At 42.9% G+C, this 20,429-nt stretch overlaps 1 protein-coding gene across 2 annotated transcripts; it reads left to right on the forward strand.

The window, feature by feature from the left end:
• Window positions 1–15,024: 15,024 nt before the first annotated feature.
• Window positions 15,025–18,528, forward strand: LOC123053100 (protein DETOXIFICATION 16). 2 transcript variants are annotated; one of them, XM_044476498.1, is made up of 9 exons: window positions 15,025–15,211; window positions 16,107–16,378; window positions 16,467–17,011; window positions 17,100–17,186; window positions 17,268–17,324; window positions 17,440–17,678; window positions 17,780–17,898; window positions 18,001–18,087; window positions 18,167–18,528. In XM_044476498.1, exons 2-9 carry the CDS (start codon window positions 16,130–16,132, stop codon window positions 18,224–18,226), a joined length of 1,443 nt encoding a protein of 480 aa, XP_044332433.1. In that variant the 5' UTR covers window positions 15,025–15,211; window positions 16,107–16,129; the 3' UTR covers window positions 18,227–18,528. The 2 variants fall into 2 exon arrangements, with proteins under 2 accessions (XP_044332433.1, XP_044332434.1); XM_044476499.1 differs by lacking the exon at window positions 15,025–15,211 and having other exon boundaries at window positions 15,249–16,378.
• Window positions 18,529–20,429: the final 1,901 nt, after the last annotated feature.

Here is a 20,429-nt window from a genome sequence, read left to right on the forward strand (position 1 = left end):
TAAAGGAGTCCACCTGTTTCCTCCAGGTTTCATAAACCCCTTCAGGCTCATGGCCTGCTGGAGGAATGGCCATTTGACCTTATCATACGCCTTCTCAAAATCCACCTTTATGATACCCCATCTAGTTTCTTCGAATGGATTTCATGTACAGTTTCATGTAAGACGACAACCCCTTCTAGGATATGTCTCCCAGTCATGAAGGCAGTCTGACTCGGTTGCACCACCGAATGGGAATCCGTGCAATCTATTTGTGCCAACTTTCATGAAAATTTTGAAACTCACATTGAAAAGACAGATAGGCCTGAACTGCTCAATACGAACTGCTTCCTCTTTCTTTGGCAACAATGTTATCGTACCAAAGTTGAGATGGAAGAGTTGTAGGTGGCCATTGAAGAAGTCATTGAACATGGGCATAACGTCACCCTTTATGATATGCCAACATTTCTTATAGAATTCCCCAGGGAACCCATCTGGTCCAGGTGCCTTATGCTTCATTTGTGATATCGCGTCGAAAACCTCTTTCTCAATAAATGGTGCAGATAAAATATCATTTTCATCTGACCTAAGCTGAGGGATATTCCCAACTGCTAGCTCATCAAGGGACACATCATTGTCCACAGGAGGCCCAAAGAGCTGTTTATAGTAATTCGGAATGTATAACTTGAAGTTCTCATGTCCAACCACCGTCCCTTCATCCTGCTTGAGTTGGATGATTTTTTTCCTATGTTTGCCATTTGCAATCATGTGAAACAATTGAGTATTTTCATCCCCTTGGACAACTTTGAGAACCTTAGCACGCAAGGCCCATTCCATTTCTTCTTCTCTAAGAAGAACGCGAAGTTTCTGCCCGGCCTTAGACTTTGCGGCCTGCTCGGTCATGTTAAGCAGGTTAGACTCTGCTTTCAGATCTAATGCTTCAATCAATTGGATGAGTCTTTCTTTTTATTGTTTATATATCCCGCTTTCACTTCTCGCCCAACCCCTTAAAAAATGTCGTAGGTGTCTAATCTTGTTTTGCCATCTTTCTACATTGGAGTGCCCACCAACAGGCGTGGCCCATTCCCTTGCAACTATGTCTAAGAAATTCTCTTTTTTGAACTAGCTTAATTCGAAAGATAAAATATTCTTGTTACCTATATGAGTGGCTTCTCCCGAGTCAACCAACAAGGGTGTGTGATCTGAGATTGCACGCTGCATCGCATGCACCGATACAAGTGGGAATTTCTGTTCCCATTCCACACTAGTAAGAACTCTATCCAACATCTCATAAGTCGGAATAGGTAACGAATACGCCCATGTGAACTGTGTACCCTTGAGGTCAATCTCCCTCAGATTGAGACTCTCAATAATCGCATTGAACATGAATGACCATCGTCCATCAAAATTGTCATTATTATTTTCTTCTCTTCTTCTAATAATGTTAAAGTCTCCTCCAACTAAGACCCGCAACCTTTCATCCCCGCAGATCCTAACCAGATCAGCCAGGAATTCAGGCTTAAATTCAGGTTGGGCTGCTCCGTACACAGCCACCAAAGCCCACTGGGATCCATCCGGTTTTGACCTCACCTGCAACTTAACTGCGAAATCACCTTGAACCACCTTCATTACCTCTAATGTTTCGCACATAACCCCCCAATAAGATCCCACCGGATTGTCCCCTAGGGAGCAGGCAGTGCCAGTCAAAATCTATTCCACCAGATAAGGTTCCTAGGAACTGCGAGATGAAATTATCTCTTTCTATTTCAATGAGGGCAATAAAATCGATTTTATGATCAATTCACGCTTCTGCAAGGAACCTTTGTTTAGCCAAGTCTGCTAGACCTCTGCTATTCCAAAAAATCCTTTCGTTTTTTTGAAATTCATTAGTCATCATGAATTTTTTTTCTTGAATTTGACTCTCACACTTCTACGAACTGCTAATGTCCTATAAACCTTCCTCTTCCAGGAACGTTTTGGTTTATCCGCCACTCCCTCCGCGTCCATGTGACTGGAGGCAGCTTGTGTAGTGCATTCTAGCGGTATAGGGTCTACATGTCCCTCAGACTCTGTTCCCTCTAACTCAAGTTCGGCCTCCAAAGTGGGTAGGAGGTCGTCGTAAAAACTCTCTAGAACTAAAAGCCCTATTTTATTATATCGGCCTCATTCATAGGCCTCACAGCCGCGATATTTCGAATTATCTCAGACGCTCTCTCAGCTTCCAAGTCTAATAAATCGTTAACAGATTTTGCAATTTCCTTCCCATTGGACCCGAGGGATACTCCTAAGTTGGTTGCATTACTTGTGATCTCATGTTCTGAAAAATGCAAAATGGAACAACTCGTATTAATAGACATACATGTAGTTGCCTCGATGTCACGAAGCTTGGCTGCCCTCATAGCACGCCCTAATATGGGTCGTCGCATCAGGTTGGGCCTGAATCCGGTTACTGACATACCTGTCAGCAGACACCGGTTCATAATCCCACTGAAAGCAATGACCTCCGTAGTCCTGTCCCTCGGGGCCTGGTCCTGATGACCCACAAGTATAGGGGATCTATCGTAGTCCTTTCGATAAGTAAGAGTGATGAACCCAACGAGGAGCAGAAGGAAATGACAAGCAGTTTTCAGCAGGGTATTTTCTGCAAGCATTTAATTTATCGGTAAAAGATAGTTTTGTGATAAAATAATTCGTAACGGGTAACAAGTAACAAGTGTAACAAAGGTGCAGAAAGGTGGCCAATCCTTTTTGTAGAAGAGGATAAGCCTGGACGAAGTCTTATATAAAGCAAAGAGCTCCCAAGGACACATCGGAATTACTGGCAAGTTAGTTTTCATCATGCTCATATGATTTGTGTTCGTTACTTTGATAATTTGATATGTGGGTGGACCGGTGCTTAGGTGATGTCCTTACTTGGACAAGCCTCCCACTTATGATTAAACCCTCTCTCAAGCATCCACAACTACGAAAGAAGAATTAAGATAAATCTAACCCTAACATGAAACATGTGGATCCAAATCAACCACTTACGAAGCAACGCATAAACTAGGGTTTAAGCTTCTATCACTCTAGCAACCCATCATCTACTTATTACTTCCCAATGCCTCCCCCTAGGCCCAAATCATGGTGAAGTGTCATGTAGTCGACGTTCACATAACACCACTAGAGGAAAGACAACATACATCTCATCAAAATATCGAACGAATACCAAATTCACATGATTACTTATAACAAGACTTCTCACATGTCCTCAGGAACAAAAGTAACCACTCACAATGCATGTTCATGTTCAAGATCAGAGGGGTATTGAATATCATTCAGGATCTGAACATATGTTCTTCCACCAAATAAACCAACTAGCATCAGCTACAAGGAGTAATCAACACTACTAGCAACCCACAGGTACCAATCTGGGGTTTGGAGGCAAAGAGTGAATACAAGATATGAACTAGGGTTTGAGAGGAGATGGTGCTGGTGAATATGTTGATGAAGATTGACCCCCTCTCGATGAGAGGATCATTGGTGCTGATGATGGCTTCGATTACCCCCTCCGGGAGGGAAGTTTCCCCGGCAGAATAGCTCCGCTGGAGCCCTAGATTGCTCCTGCCCAGGTTCCGCCTCGAGACGGCGGCGCTTCATCCCGAAAGCTCTCTCTCTATTTTTTTCTAGGTCAAAATGCTTCATATAGCAGAAGATGGGCACTGGAGACCTGCCAGGGGGCCCACAAGCCCTGGGGGCGCGCCCTGGGAGGTAGGGCGTGCCCCCAAGCTTATCGCCACCTGGTGGGTCCCCTCCGGTAGTTTCTTCGCCCAATAATTTTTATATATTCCGAAACAATTCTCCATAAATTTTCAGGACTTTTGGAGTTGTGCGGAATAGGTCTCTCAGATTTGCTACTTTCCAGTCCAGAATTCCAGCTGCTGGCATTCTCCCTCTTCATGTAAATCTTGTAAATTAAGATAGAAAAGGGATAAGTATTGTACCACAATGTGTAATAATAGCCCATAATGCAATAAATATCAACATAAAAGCATGATGCAAAATGGATGTATCAACTCCCCCAAGCTTAGACCTCACTTGTCCTCAAGCGAAAGCCGAAATCGATAATCATGACCACATGTTTAGAGATAGAGGTGTCGATCAAATAAAATATGGACATGAGGGCACATGATCATCTTTAGAACAACAACATATATTGTCATATAATTTCTTATGTTAAAGTAACAATTTGTTCACAAGGTAAAGTATGAATCAAAAACTTTATTGAAAACCAACAAACTATGATCTTGGTCATTGGGACAATTGCAATTTATCATAACATCGGAAAGAGTAAATGTAAGAGCTTTTATTTAGCAAGTTCACATACTCAACCATCATTTAATATTTCGTAATTGCTAACACTCACATGATACTTATGAGATCAAAGTTTCAATCAAACACATAGGAAGATAGGGGCTTATAGTTTCGCCCCCCCCCCAACCATTTACCTCAAGGGTATTGTCAACGATAATAGTTTATGAACACCTACATCTGATTGGATATATATCTGGATCTTCCCCAACATATAGTGCTTGCCAAAAACAAAAGGTATAAAAAGGAGGGGTGAAGATCACCATGACTCTTGTATAAAGGTAGAAGGTAAAAGTAAAAGATAGGCCCTTCGCAGAGGGTAGCAAAGGTTGTCATGCACTTTCATGGTTGGATGCACAAAATCTTAATGCAAAAGAACGTCATTTTATATTGCCGCTTGTGATAAAGAACTTTATTATGCAGTCCGTCGCTTTTATTTCTTACATATCACAAGTTCGTATAAAGCTTATTTTCCTCACACTAAAAGATCATACATATTTAGAGAGCAATTGTTATTGCTTGGACCGATGACAACTTACTTGAAGGATCTTACTCAATCCATAGGTAGGTATGGTGGACTATCATGGCAAAACTAGGTTAAGGGATTTTGGATGCACAAGTAGTATCTCTACTTGGTGCAGAAAATTTGGCTAGCATAGGATGAGAAGCAAACTCAACATGTTGGAGGATCCATGACAATATACTTCTATTCGGATATAAGGAAACATAACCCATTATGTTGTCTTCCTTGTCCAACATCAACCTTTTAACATATAATATTTTAATGAGTGCTCACAATCACAAAAGATGTCCAATATAGTATATTTGTATGTGAGACCTCTCTTTCTTTATTACATCCTATTAATTGCATAAATGACCAAAACTATGTTTGTCAACTCCCAACAAATTTTATACGACATACTTCTTATATGTGAAGTCATCACTCTCCATAAGATCATTATATAATATTTTTACTTCTTTTATTCTTTTTCTTTTCTTTTCTAAGATCAAACCAAGAAAACAAAGCCCTCAACTCAAAACTACTCTTTATTATATAATTGTCAGACTCGATTACATAGAGGGAACACAAAGTAAAACTCAAAACTAGATTATACTAAAGAAAAACTTTATTCTACTAAACCAAGATATAACCAAAAGGATCAAACTAAGAAAAATAATAAAGGTAAAGATGTGGTGGTGATATGATACCGGGGCACCTCTCCCAAGCTTGGCACAAGCCAAGGGGAGTGCCCATGCCCATGTACTCATGTCTCCTTCTTCAGAGGTGGTGATGATAAGGTTTCTGTCAGCCTCATTAAGCTACCCTTCATGTCCTAAAATTCTTGGAGTACACGTTGGAGAATATTTGCATTCTTCTGAATTTCCTCTAAAAGATGCTTATTTTCAGGCCACCAAGAGCTTTTCCATGCATCACTTTCACTTGGACGGGATATATCCCAATTGGAGGGTATATGTGCATGAGGAGTATTCTCCACTCCATAGTTATGAACCAAATTATGAAAGTTGTTCCGATGTAACTTGTGTAAGGGCCTCCTAGGGGAAAGCCCTTCTCGTATCTGTTGGCCTTCATGGTTGCTTGTATTCCCTATTTCTTGATGCGGATTTGGAACATTAGAGATGCAAGCTAGAGTGCCTCTTTCCGAAGCCGAAGGCTGAACCTCAAGCGAATCTCCTTCATCCTCCTCCATCATGACTCCCTAGGCATCCTCCCTCCTGAGTTCCATCTGCATCAACCAAGCATCGTCTTCCACATTGTTGGAGGAGGAGGAAGACATGATGCCTGGCCTTGAAAACTCTAGCAGAAAACAGCTCGAAACAAGAACAGAGGACATTGCCATGGTACGATGGTCAAAACCTTCGGGAGGTTATATAATGAATTTTTACCGTGCAAAACAAGTAATCTGGGAGAAAACAGAGTCCTGAGGGCACACGAGGTGGCCACAAGCCCAGGAGGCGCGCCAAGGGGGGCAGGGCGCCCCACGGCTTATCGCCTCCTCGTGCGCTATTCGGACTACTTATTTTCCTAATTTTTTAAATATTCCAAAATGGAGTAAAATTGCCATTGGAAAACTTTTGCAGTCGGTTTACTTACCGTATCACATACCTATTCCTTTGCGGGGGTCTAGAACGTTCTGGTAAGTTTCCCTTATGTACTCCTCCGGTGTTATGGTATGGATAATATTGGTTTCAACATTTACGGGAGTACTTGAGATATAATGTTTGATTCGTTGGCCATTTACCACCTTCGGGTTGGTACCCTCGGCATTGTTGATCTTGGTGGCAGCGGAACAATAAACTTCCTCGATAATGTAAGGCCCTTCCCATTTAGAGAGAACCTTTCCTGCAAAAAATCTTAAATGAGAGTTGTATAGCAAGACATGGTCACCTACATTGAATTCATGCTTTTGTATCCTTCTGTCATGCCATCTTTTCACTTTTTCTTTAAACAACTTGGCATGGTTCTCCATTCATCAAGTGAGCTAATGTCAAATAGCCTCTTCTCACCGGCAAGTTTGAAATCATAGTTGATCTCTTTAATTGCCCAATAAGTTTTATGTTCTAATTCTAGAGGTAAGTGACATGATTTTCCGTAAACCATTTTATATGGAGACATACCCATAGGATTCTTATAAGCAGTTATATAAGCCCATAATGCGTCATCAAGTTTCTTAGACGAATTCTTCCTAGATCTATTAACAATCTTTTGCAAGATCAATTTTATTTCTCTATTACTCAATTCTACTTGACCACTAGACTGAGGGTGATAAGGAGATGCAATTCTATGGTTAACATCATACTTAGCAAGCAATTTATGGAAGGCACCATGAATAAAGTGTGAACCACCATCAGTCATTAAATATCTAGGGACTCCAAACCTTGGAAAAATAACTTCTTTAAGCATTTTAATGGAGGTGTTATGATCAGCACTACTAGTTGAAATAGCTTCTACCCACTTAGTAACATAATCAACAGCAACCAAAATATGTGTATACCCATTGGAGGAAGGAAAAGGTCCCATATAATCAAATCCCCAAACATCAAATGTTTCAATAACAAGTGAATAATTCATAGGTATTTCCTGCCGTCTACTAATATGACCAATCCTTTGACATTCATCACAAGACAAGACAAACTTACGAGCATCTTTGAAGAGAGTAGGCCAATAAAAACCAGATTATAATACCTTGTGTGCAGTTCTGTCTCCATCATGGTGTCCTCCGTAAGACTCAGAGTGACACTTGCATAGGATTTGTTCCTGTTCATGCTCAGGTACACAACGTCTCATAACACCATCTACTCCTTCTTTATAAAGGTGTGGATCATCCCAGAAGTAATGTCTTAAATCATAGAAAATTTTTTTCTTTTGTTGGTATGTGAAACTAGGTGGTATAAATTTAGCAACATTATAATTAGCATAGTCTGCATACCATGGAATACTATGAGAAGCATTTATGATAGCTAATTGCTCATCAGGAAAGCTATCATCAGTAGGTAGTGGGTCATCAAGAATATTTCTAACCAAGACAAGTTGTCTGCTACGGGGTTTTCAACCCCTTTCCTATCAGTAATATGTAAATCAAATTCTTGTAGCAAGAGAACCCACCTAATAAGTCTAGGTTTAGCATCTTTCTTTTCCATAAGATATTTAATAGCAGCATGATCGATGTGAACAGTTACCTTAGAATAAACAATATAAGATCTGAACTTGTCACAAGCAAATACAACTGCTAAAAATTATTTTTCAGTAGTAGCATAATTTCTTTGAGCACTGTCTTGAGTTTTACTAGTATAATGGATAACATTTAATTTCTTATCAACTCTTTGCCCTAGAACAGCACCAACATCATAACCACTAGCATCACACATAATTTCAAAGTGTAGGTTCCATTCAGGTGGTTGAACAATAGGTGTAGAAATTAAGACTTTCTTAAGTATTTCAAAGGCTTCTAAACAATCATCATCAAAAACGAATGGAACATATTTTGTAAAAGATTAGTGAGAGGCCTAGAAAGTTTAGAGAAGTCTTTAATAAATCTCCTATAAAAACCAGCATGACCAAGGAAACTTCTTATACCTTTGATATCTTGAGGACACGGCATCTTTTAAATTGCATCAATTTTAGCTTTATCAACTTCAATACCTCTTTCGGAGTTTTTATGCCCCAAGACAATACCTTCATTAACCATAAAGTGGCACTTCTCCCAATTCAAGACAAGATTAGTTTCTTCGCATCTCTGCAAAACTTGATCAAGGTTGCTTAAGCAATCATCAAAAGAAGCCCGTAAACGGAGAAATCATCCATGAAAACCTCAACAATTTTTTCACAAAAGTCAGAGAATATAGTCGTCATATGATGTCTACTACGCAACCTTCTTCTTGTAGACTTGTGTTGGGCCTCCAAGCGCAGAGTTTTGTTGGACAGTAGCAAATTTCCCTCAAGTGGATGACCTAAGGTTTATCAATCCGTGGGAGGCGTAGGATGAAGATGGTCTCTCTCAAACAACCCTGCAACCAAATAACAAAGAGTCTCTTGTGTCCCCAACACACCCAATACAATGGTAAATTGTATAGGTGCACTAGTTTGGCGAAGAGATGGTGATACAAGTGTAATATGGATGGTAGAAATATATTTTTATAATCTGAATAAATAAAAACAGCGTGGTAACAAGTGATAAAAGTGAGCAAAACGGTATTGCAATGCTTGGAAACAAGGCCTAGGGTTCATACTTTCACTAGTGCAAGTTCTCTCAACAATGATAACATCATTGGATCATATAACAATCCCTCAACATGCAACAAAGAATCAATCCAAAGTCCCTAGTGCAGAGAAGATAAGATTAAATTGCTTCTAGGGTACGAAACCACCTCAAAGTTATTCTTTCTGATCAATCTATTGGGCTATTCCTATAAGTGTCACAAACAACCCTAGAGTTCGTACTAAAATAACACCACATGACACACATCAATCAACCCTAATGTCACCTAGATACTCCAATGTCACCACAAGTATCCGTGGGTCAATTATACGATATGCATCACACAATCTTAGATTCATAATATTCAATTCAACACAAAAAACTTCAAGAGTATCCCAAGATTTCTATCGGAAAAAGGAATATGAAAATGCGTATCAACCCCTATGCATAGATTACCCCAATGTCACCACGGGAATCCGCAAGTTGATAACCAAAACATACATCAAGTGGATCAATAGAACATCCCATTGTCACCACGGATATCCCATCGCAAGACATAAATCAAGTGCTCTCACATCCAAAGATTCAATCCGACATAACAAAACCTCAAAGGAAAAGATTTAATTCATCACAAGGTAGAGAGGGAAGAACACCATAAGATCCAGCTATAATAACAAAGCTCGCAGTACATCAAGATCGTGCCAAATCAAGAACACGAGAGAGAGAGAGAGAGATCAAACACATAGCTACTGGTACATACCCTCAGCCCCGAGGGTGAACTACTCCCTCCTCATCATGGAGACTGCCGGGATGATGAAGATGGCCTCCGGTGATGATTCCCCCTCCGGCAGGGTGCCGAAACGGGCTTAGATTGGTTTTTCGAGGACTCGGGGGCTTGCAGCGGCAGAACTCCCGATCTAAGTTTCTTTCTGGGGGTTTCGTGATTTATAGGAATTTTTGGCATCGGAAACAAGTCAGGGGGGTCCACGAGGCAGCGGCAAGCCAGGGGCGCGCCCTAGGGGGGCGCCCTCCACCCTTGTCGCTTCCTCATGAAGCTTTTGGTCCAACTCTTGTGCTTCGGGGGCTTCTTCTGGTCCATAAAAAATCACTGTACAGTTTTAGCTCGTTTGGACTCCGTTTGATATTACTTTTCTGTAAAACTCAAAAACAAGGAAAAACAGAAACTGGCACTGGGCTCTAGGTTAATAGGTTAGTCCCAAAAGTAATATAAAATAGCATATCAATACATATAAAACATCCAAAACAGATAATATAATAGCATGGAACAATAAAAAATTATAGATACATTGGAGACGTATCAACATACATCTTTGAAAAGTAGCGGGTGCATTGCATAAACCAAAAGGCATACGTCTATAAGCAAAGGTACCAAAAGGGCATGTAAAAGTAGTTTTTTCTTGATCCTCTTGTGACACAAGTATTTGAGAAAAACCAGAATAACCATTTAGAAAGCAAAAGTGTGCATGTTTTGAAAGTCTTTCTAGCATTTGATCAATGAAAGGTAGAGGATAATGATCTTTCCTAGTTGCTTTGTTTAATTTTCTAAAATCAATTAACATTCTATAACCTATAACAATTCTTTGTGGAATCAATTCATTTTTATAATTAGGAACAATAGTAATACCTCCCTTCTTAGGGACACAGTGAACAGGACTTACCCATCTACTATCAGCAATAGGATAAATTGTTCCAGAAGTTTTAATATTTCATTCCTTAATTACCACTTCTTTCATCTTTGGATTTAACCGTCGTTGGTGATCAACAACTGGTTTAGCATCAGGTTCATTTTGTGCTGACATAGAGTGGAACTAATGCCCTTAAGATCATCCAGAGTATATCCAATAGCGGCACGGTGCTTCTTCAGAGTTTTCAATAATTTCTTTTCTTCATGCTCTGAAAGGTTAGCACTTATAATAACAAGATATATCTTCTTTTCATCTAAATAAGCATATTTCAAGGTATCAGGCAATTGTTTAAGATCGAACACAGGATCACTCTTGGGTGTTAGAGGATCTCCCAGAGTCTCAACATGCAAATTGTGTTTCAAAACACGCATTTGTTTAAAGAATATTTCATCTATTTCGTTCCTTTCATTCATAAACATATCATTTTCATGGCCTAGCAAATATTGTTCTAAAGGATCAGTAGGAGGCACGTCAATATAAGCAAGACCACTAATTTCATCTTTACTAGGCAATTCTTTATCATGGGGTTGTCTACAAAATTTGGAGAAATGAAACGCATGAGACACATCCCCGAAACTTACACTAACAGTTTCTTTCTCACAATCTATCTTAGCATTAACAATGTTGAAGAAAGGTCTACCAAATATAATGGAACAAAAATTATATTGTGGGGAACCAAGAATTAGAAATTCAGTGGGATATTTTATTTTCCCACACAAGACTTCAACATCTCTAACAATCCCAATTGGTGAGATAGTATCTCTATTAGCAAGCTTAATAGTAACATCAATATCTTCTATTTCAACAGGTGCGATATCATACATAATCTCTTGATATAAAGTAAAGGGAATTGCACTCACACAGTCACACTAGCACCCAAATCACATAAACCATGATAACAATGATCTCCTATCTTAACAGAGACAACATGGATGACAAAAATAGGTCTATGTTTATCTTTTTTGTTAGGTTTAGCAATTCTAGCAGCTTCATCACAGAAATAATAACATGCCCATCAATATTATTGACCAGGAGATCTTTAACCATAGCGATACTAGGTTCAACTTTAATTTGTTCAGGGGGTGTAGGTGCTCTATTATAACTCTTACGGACTACATCTGAAGCTTTAGCATGTTCTTTTATCCTAACAGGAAAAGGTGGTTTCTCAATATAAGCAGTAGGAATTACAGGATCAACATTATAAGTAATGGTTTCTTCTTCAGCTTTAATAGGTTCTACTATTTTTACTTCAATGGGAGGATTATATTTAAACCACTTCTCCTTAGGGAGATCAACATGAGTAGCAAATGATTCACAGAAAGAAGCTACTATCTCAGAGTCAAGTCCATATTTAGTGCTAAATTCACGAAAAGCATCAGTATCCATGAAAGATTTAACACAATCAAACTTAAGGTTTATACCTGACTCCTTACCTTCATCAATCTCCCAATCTTCATAGTTGCGTTTAATTCTTTCCAAGAGATCCCATTCGAATTCAATAGTCTTCTTCATAAAAGAGCCAGTACAAGAAGTATCGAGTATGGATTGATCATTACGAGAAAGCCGAGCACAAAAATTCTGAATAATAATTTCTCTTGAGAGCTCATGATTGGGGCATGAATATAACATTGAATTAAGCCTCCCCCAAGCATGAGCGATACTTTCTCCTTCACAAGGCCAAAAATTATATATATATAATTCCGATCAGGATGAACCAGATGCATAGGATAAAACTTCTGATGAAATTCCAATTTCAATCAGTTGTAATTCCATGATCCAATATCATCACATAGCCTATACCATGTCAATGCCTTTCCCTTCAAAGATAAGGGGAAGACCTTCTTCTTGACTCCATCCTCGGGCAAACCTGCAAGCTTAAATAATCCACAAACTTCATCCACATAGATTAGATGCATATCAGGATGTAGTGTTCCATCTCCTGCATAAGGATTAGCTAGCAGTTTCTCTATCATACCCGAAGGAATTTCATAATAAATATTTTCAGTAGGTGCAGTAGGTTGAGGAGCAACTTCTTGTTCTTCCGGTGGAGGTGAAGATACCCCGAACAAACCTCTCAAATGATGATTTTCCATAGTGAAAAGTGACAGTAAATTTCAGCACGTAATATAAAATTTTCCTTACCAAATTCCACTCACCAAAGGCGCTTCACTCCCTGGCAACAGTGCCAGAAAAGAGTATTGATGACCCAAAAGTATAGGGGATCTATCGTAGTTCTTTCGATAAGTAAGAGTATCGAACCCAACAAGGAGCAAAAGGAAATGACAAGCGGTTTTCAGCAAGGTATTTTCTGCAAGCACTGAATTTATCGATAACAGATAGTTTTGTGATAAGATAATTCGTAACAGGTAACAAGTAACAAGGGTAACAAAGGTGTAGAAAGGTGGCCCAATCCTTTTTGTAGCAAAGGATAAGCCTGGATGAACTCTTATATAAAGCAAAGAGCCCCCGAGGACACATGGGAATTACTGTCAAGTTAGTTTTCATCATGCTCATATGGTTCACGTTCGTTACTTTGATAATTTGATATGTGGGTGGACTGGTACTTGGGTGCTGTCCTTACTTGGACAAGCCTCCAACTTATGATTAACCCCTCTCGCAAGCATCCGCAACTACGAGAGAAGAATTAAGATAAATCTAACCATAACATGAAACATGTGGATCCAAATCAGCCCCTTACGAAGCAATGCATAAACTAGGGTTTACGCTTCTGTCACTCTAGCAACCCATCATCTACTTATTACTTCTCAATGCCTTCCCATAGGCCCAAATCATGGTGAAGTGTCATGTAGTCGACGTTCATATAACACCACTAGAGGAAAGACAACATGCATCTCATCAAAATATCAAACGAATACCAAATTCATAACAAGACTTCTCCCATGTCCTCATGAACAAAAGTAACTACTCACAATGCATGTTCATGTTCAAGATCAGAGGGGTATTGAATAGCATTAAAGATCTGAACATATGATCTTCCACCAAATAAACCAATTAGCATCGACTACAAGGAGTAATCAACACTACTAGCAACCCACATGTACCAATCTAAGGTTTGGAGGCAAAGATTGAATACAAGAGATGAATTAGGGTTTGAGAGGAGATGGTGCTGGTGAAGATGTTGATGAAGATTGATCCCCTCTCGATGAGAGGATCGTTGGTGATGACGATGGCTTCGATTTCCCCCTCCGGGAGGAAAGTTTCCCCGGCAGAACAGCTCCGCAGGAGCCCTAGATTGCTTCTGCCTAGGTTCTGCCTCGAGACGGTGGCACTTCGTCCCGAAAGCTCTCTCTCTCTCTCTCTCTCTCTCTCTCTATTTTTTCTAGGTCAAAACGCTTTATATAGCAGAAGATGGGCACCGGAGACCTACCAGGGGGCCCACAAGCCCTGGGGGCGCGCCCCCAGGCTTGTGGCCACCTGGTGAGTCCCCTCTGGTAGTTTCTTCGCCCAATAATTTTTATATATTCCAAAATAATTCTCCGTAAATTTTCAGGACTTTTGGAGTTGTGCAGAATAGTTCTCTCAGATTTGCTCCTTTCCGGTCCAGAATTCCAGCTGCCGGCATTCTCCCTCTTCATGTAAATCTTGTAAATTAAGAGAGAAAAGGCATAAATATTATACCATAATGTGTAATAGCAGCCCATAATGCAATAAATATCAACATAAAAGCATAATGCAAAATGGACGTATCAGGTCCCTTGACGTGCACCCGTCGGGTCCAACAAGTGCCGACGTGGGAAGTGAGGGCGGCAAGACTCCTCCTGTCGGCACGTCCGTCCTCTCCTCCGGCGCTGCAACCAAGCGCACATCAGCATGTGTCGGTGAAGGCGGAACCTGCCTAGGCTCCGAACGGCGAAGAGAGAGGGGGGGGGTCAAGGGCCTCCTGCCCGCAACTCCCCCTTCCCTCGACACTGGAGAGGCGTCGGGCAGACTCAACTGGCCTCTCGGAGACCTCCGGTCTCGAGCCCTCTGCCGCTCAGCAGCCGTCTCCAAGACCTCCTGTCTCGGGGCGCCGTCTGTCGCTGTCGTAGCGGGCACCATCAACATGGCGCCGGTCCCAAATATCTCCTGTCTCGGGGCGCCGTCCGTCACAGGCAGACAAGCCTCAGTCGGTACCGGCGGCAACACTCGCTCCGACGGATCATCTAGCTCTATCCTGTTGCTCCATAGGGCATTATTGAATAATATAATAATATGGTTGTGTGCATCGCTTGATGCAGAGATCGGGGTTCAATCTCTTTTAAAAAAAACTATATGTGGTGTGACACTGTGACATGCATCACTCATTTTCTCTGTAGCCGCCTTGCTCGCGGCCCCATCCCCCTTGTGTGAGGAGGACTTGTTCTGCCGCTTCCTCGCCGTGGCCACCCGGGCCGCCGACGTCTAGCCCTCGCGGTGCTCTCCCTCTCGCGGAATCTTCAACACGCCCTCTACCTGCCTGCGGTGCGGTTCTTATCCCCTTACTAGCCTTTTATCTGTATTGCTCCATTGGAGAGGTTCGCCACTTCTCTGGAATTTGATTCCGTGCTTTGGTTGTAGCATCTAAGAGCGACAGAGTTTGCTCCTGCCTCATTTTGAAGTACATCTTAGGAGGTTCTGTTTTGCCCGTAGAGGAGGGATGTCTTGAATTTTTACCCGGATGGATTCAAGAAGCCATTCTGAATTTTTACTTTTGCGGTTCCTAATCACAGGGCTCGTCAGTCGATTCGCTAATGGCCCTGGATCTTGGAAAATGCCCTTTCATTTATATGTATGAAGTAGGTGGTAGCACGTGAGTGGCCAGACACAACAGAACAGAAAAGTAACGAATTTTAAGATATGCTCGCTTAGAAACGATTGGCCGTGTCTTAAACTGTTTGCATTATTGATATGTTCAAAAGGTGTGACAGTGACAACGAGTCGGGAAAGGGAGTCCATGATTGATTTCATTAGTACCTTGGTATATATTCTTGATTAGTATTGCAGATCTAAGTGCACTCAAGAAAGGGATAGAAATGGCAATCTTGTTCTGGTCGAGCATGTATTCTTTATCATCCAATTCACTGCAGATTGTCGGGTAGTTATTCTGTCAGTTGTGTTGAACCTGGTTGCCAAGCTGCCTCCTTAGTCTCCCATAGAGTTTTAGTCCACTTGACTTCTGTACTCTGAATCGTCTCAATCATGCTCAAATTTTCTTGTTGACACATGCTGAACTTGGCTGCCAAGCTAATGCCCTCTGTTTCCTCTCGATTTCCTGTTGGAATTTGGCTATATAATATTGGTGAAATCCATTGGTATCTTCTTCCACGTTCGTGTTAAATATCCCTTCATTTCACTTGTGAACACCTACCTTGTTCAGAAGTAGAGTGTGAAGTTCCAAGCATGCTGCCAAACATGGAGGAGCCCCTTGTTGGGGGCAGGAGTGAGAAGACAGGAGGGCCAGGAGAGAGCCTCCTAGTGATTGAGGTCAAGAAGCAGTTGTACCTTGCCGGGCCTCTAATCGTCGGAAGCCTCCTGCAGAACGTCGTCCAGATGATATCAGTCATGTTTGTGGGTCATCTCGGTGAGCTCGATCTCTCGAGTGCCTCCATCGCCACCTCCTTCGCCGGTGTCACCGGCTTCAGCTTGTTGGTATATATATTGTGTCAATTTCATCTCTTACATATGTTGGACCTTCTGAACAACTAACATCAGCTGGCTTTGTTCATGATGATTTGAGGCCGGCATGTCGAGCAGCTTGGACACACTGTGTGGGCAAGCCTTCGGAGCAAAGCAGTACCATCTTCTTGGCATCTACAAGCAGAGGGCAATCCTTGTGCTCACTCCTCTGAGCGTCGTGGTTGCTGTGATATGGGCATACACTGGCCAGATCCTCCTCTTCTTCGGCCAGGACCCTGAGATTGCCATGGGAGCAGGGAGCTACATCCGTTGGATGATCCCGGCGCTGTTCGTCTACGGCCCGCTACAGTGCCATGTCCGGTTCCTACAAACGCAGAACATCGTCCACCCGGTGATGCTGAGCTCAGGTGTCACCGCACTGAACCATATCTTGGTGTGCTGGTTGCTGGTTTACAAGCTTGGCCTGGGCAACAAGGGTGCTGCCTTGGCCAATACAATCTCTTACCTGACCAATCTGCTCATCCTGGCTCTCTACATCAGGCTCTCTCCATCCTGTAAGAGGACTTGGACAGGGTTGTCAATGGAGGCGTTTCGCGACATCCTTAGCTTTTTGAGGCTTGCCGTTCCATCTGCTCTCATGGTTTGGTAAGTTTGAATTGATCCCTCTAATTGCAGGTAGAATTTTTCATCATCCATCTCCAACTGAACTTCATCCTACATTTATTTTACACAGTTTGGAGTGGTGGTCATTTGAGCTGCTTGTACTTTTTTCTGGATTTCTTCCAAATCCTAAGCTCGAGGCGTCGGTGTTGTCCATCAGGTGAGGTATCATATGCATGGTTTATTTCACATCCGGTTCGCCTTCGCCTTCTTCTGATAGTAACAGCTGAACTTGCTGCAGTTTAAATACTCTTTCACTAGTATTCAGAATCCCATCTGGGCTTGGTGCAGCTATAAGGTCAGACTGAACAACTCGAATTCATAAACATGATAGTTTGATCATATAGTACTTCAATGATACTATCTATCTTACCATACGAAAACTTAATACTCATTATCTCTCGCCTCTGTAGCACCCGAGTATCAAACGAGCTTGGCGCTGGGCGGCCTGAGGCTGCCCGTTTAGCGACCCATGTGATCATGGCTCTGGGTCTTGTGTCGAGCGTATCGGTCGGTCTTGCTATCATTTTGGTGCGCAATTTATGGGGGTACGCGTACAGCAACGAAAAGGAAGTGGTGGAATACATTGCCAGAATGATGCCAATTCTTGCCATGACATTCTTGTTTGATGACCTGCAGTGTGTCCTTTCAGGTAAGTGCAGTGTAGGTGCTTAAGAGAAAATAAATTTGGAAATTATAAGGAGCCTGCGTATAGGTATAGGATGAACAATATCTGTGATCGGCGTTTTTCAGGTATCGTTAGGGGCTGTGGCTTCCAGAAGATTGGCGCGTATGTCAATCTCAGCGCGTACTACCTTGTCGGCATCCCCGCGGCTTTATATTTTGCTTTTGTGTACCATCTTGGTGGAATGGTACTTATTTTACTTGTGTCATTATACAAAAAGCTCTAAGTTGACCTATATTCCTTATTTGACTTGAGGAAACCTCTGAAAAATGTCGTTATGAACTGTTAGGGGCTGTGGTTCGGATTAACCTGCGGGCTTGTCGTGCAGACAGTGTTGCTCCTGTCCATCACCCTGCGAACCAACTGGGACAAAGAAGTAAGCGCGCGGTCATATTGTTTTGTGAGTTTTGTTTTGTTGGCTTCTTGGTGATCTTACTGCATTGTTGCTTTGGTAGGCTTTGAAGGCAAAGGACAGGGTTTTCAGTTCTTCCCTGCCTGTAGACTTGGCAACATGAGACACACAAGACAAGATGCACAATTTTCTGGGGAAATTAGCCAGGGAGATGTGCATGGAGATAAGGAACCAATGAGGAATTGGTTGCTAAAATGGTGCTTCACTGGCATGTGCAATTCTTCACAGAAACATCTGGAAATAGGCGATCCGCTTTGGTAAAAACAATTCGGATGCGGAAAATAAAATGTTAGGATGAGTAGAGGCGCAGTACTTCCCTTGACAATGTAAGTAAGGGAATAAAATGTTTCTTCACTATTCTCTTCACGGAAAGAATATATATATAGTTGCTCAATTGCATGGAAAGGAGGTTCCTCGTCAGCATTGCATATGCTTGGTTTTTGTGCTTGGTAATGCATTTCTGAGGGATGAGGACGCTAGTGATTATGATTGAGGGCCACTACGTATCTAGAAAAGGCTAAAAGTAATGTTCGCCAGGACAAATAAAACAAGGAGGCGACGTTAAGGCTTTGCAGAAATGTGCTTCATGGGCAAACGGCGGTGACAAAAGTGTTTATCATCTTGGCTGGATGATTTTGAGCTTTCGTGATCGTGGTAGCGTGGCCCCGCCTAAGTCGGCAAAACTTGGTGTTGGTGCGGTGGTGCCGGCCATGTATTGGACGGAGAACGCTCCTGGTCCGTTGTGTTCCTGATCTAGTGCTAATGGCATCGCTGCGCACTATGGTTAATGGGGAGAAGACTAGAATAGAAAACACAGGGTGTGCAAAAATGAGATGCCTGTCCCTTAAAGTCTGCCACATTGGTCCAGCAGGCGGAAATGATGCTATCAAGACAGCTCAACGTGAACAAAATTGTACTCCGTCCCAAAATAATTGTGACCCTTTTGATATCGGGTACATATGTTCTATTTAGTACTACTTTCTCCATCCCATATTATTAGAGTGTTTTTAGGGAGTAGTAATTTATTGAACACTTTACGGTGTTTTAGTTGTTTTTGTTAGAGATATATTTAGTAGTAGAGATTGCCCGGATTTATATAGAGTTATTTCCATCTTATTTGCCCTCCAAGTATTATATTTAATTTATACCCGCCCTCGAGGCTTAATAACACATACATCATATTCCGTAACAATCTTTCTCTCCCTTCTAACATGGTATCAACATAGCCGCCGCCGTTTCCGCACCCGCGCGCCGCCCCCGGGGCGGTCGGCCTCCATGACCGCCGTCGGGGGCCGCGCCGCCCGTACCTAGGGTTCGTCCGCCGGTCATGTTGACCGGCTGCCCTAAAGAGTCTTTTTCCCGATCTCTTGATCCGGGTTTTCTCTCTCCCACCGGTCACCTTGATCGGCGTTTTCTTTTTCGTTTTCCGATCTATACTTGATCGGTTTGTGTCGCCCATCGTCGCCGTTGACCTTTGTGCGCCTCTACTCCAACTTTGGCGTTGACTCTGTTGGCCTGTTCAACGACACGACGGGCCTCGTGCGACTCCGCGGCGGACTGTAAAGGTCGTTGTCCGCGCATCCCCGAGATCTTCCCACCGTCGCCCCGACCCACCTGCCGCCGCTGCGTCGCTCCTTCGGGCCGTAGCGCCGCGGCCACGGTCCACTTCGCCGTCTCCACGCGTCGACTTTCTATGGTATGCGCCGCGCCGCCTCCCTTGGCGCGGGAACGCCACCGTCCGCGCTGGTCTTTGTCACGCTGTCGGGTTCCTCGCCTACTTCGAGCACCGCCGCCGCGCTCCTAACCTAGCCGTCAGGCCGCCGCCGCCGCTACACCCGTAGCCTCCGCCCGTCCACCCCCTTCGTCTTCGTCCAGCACCAGCCCGTCGCCAGCGTCGCCGCCATCTACCCCGACCACTTCGTCTACTCCGACCACCGTTGGTGACATCGGCCCCCATGCCGACTAGCGCCACAACCGCCGTAGAGTCTTCTTCTCTGTTGGCCCTCCGACTTCTCGACATGGCGTACATCTCGTGCAGGTCCCTCGTCTCCGCATGCCCGGTGTTGGCAACACCGATGCGTGCCTTCATCCACGACGTGTCCCCGGGCCTGGCAAATCCTGGTCGGTGCTTCGTTAATTTCGTCTTCGTCCGTCTACGCATGCCCGGTGCTGGCAACACCGACGCGTGCCTTCGTCTACGACGTGTCCCCGGGCTTGGCAAACCCTACGCGACCAGTCGTCAACACCGTCTTCTTCCCGGCGCATCACTACTTCGACACCACTCGCCTATGACTAACACGGTGCCT

The sequence above is a fragment of the Triticum aestivum genome, chromosome 2D (genome assembly GCF_018294505.1).
Source record: "Triticum aestivum cultivar Chinese Spring chromosome 2D, IWGSC CS RefSeq v2.1, whole genome shotgun sequence".
In the NCBI taxonomy this organism is placed as follows: domain Eukaryota; kingdom Viridiplantae; phylum Streptophyta; class Magnoliopsida; order Poales; family Poaceae; genus Triticum; species Triticum aestivum.

Bases quoted from the DNA above. Each gene is read 5' to 3' on its own strand.
- LOC123053100 (XM_044476498.1), top strand. From the start codon at position 16,130: ATGCTGCCAAACATGGAGGAGCCCCTTGTTGGGGGCAGGAGTGAGAAG. The intron at 17,325-17,439 runs GTCAGACTGAAC...TCGCCTCTGTAG, and splicing joins GGGCTTGGTGCAGCTATAAG to CACCCGAGTATCAAACGAGC. The intron at 17,899-18,000 runs GTACTTATTTTA...ATGAACTGTTAG, and splicing joins TGTACCATCTTGGTGGAATG to GGGCTGTGGTTCGGATTAAC.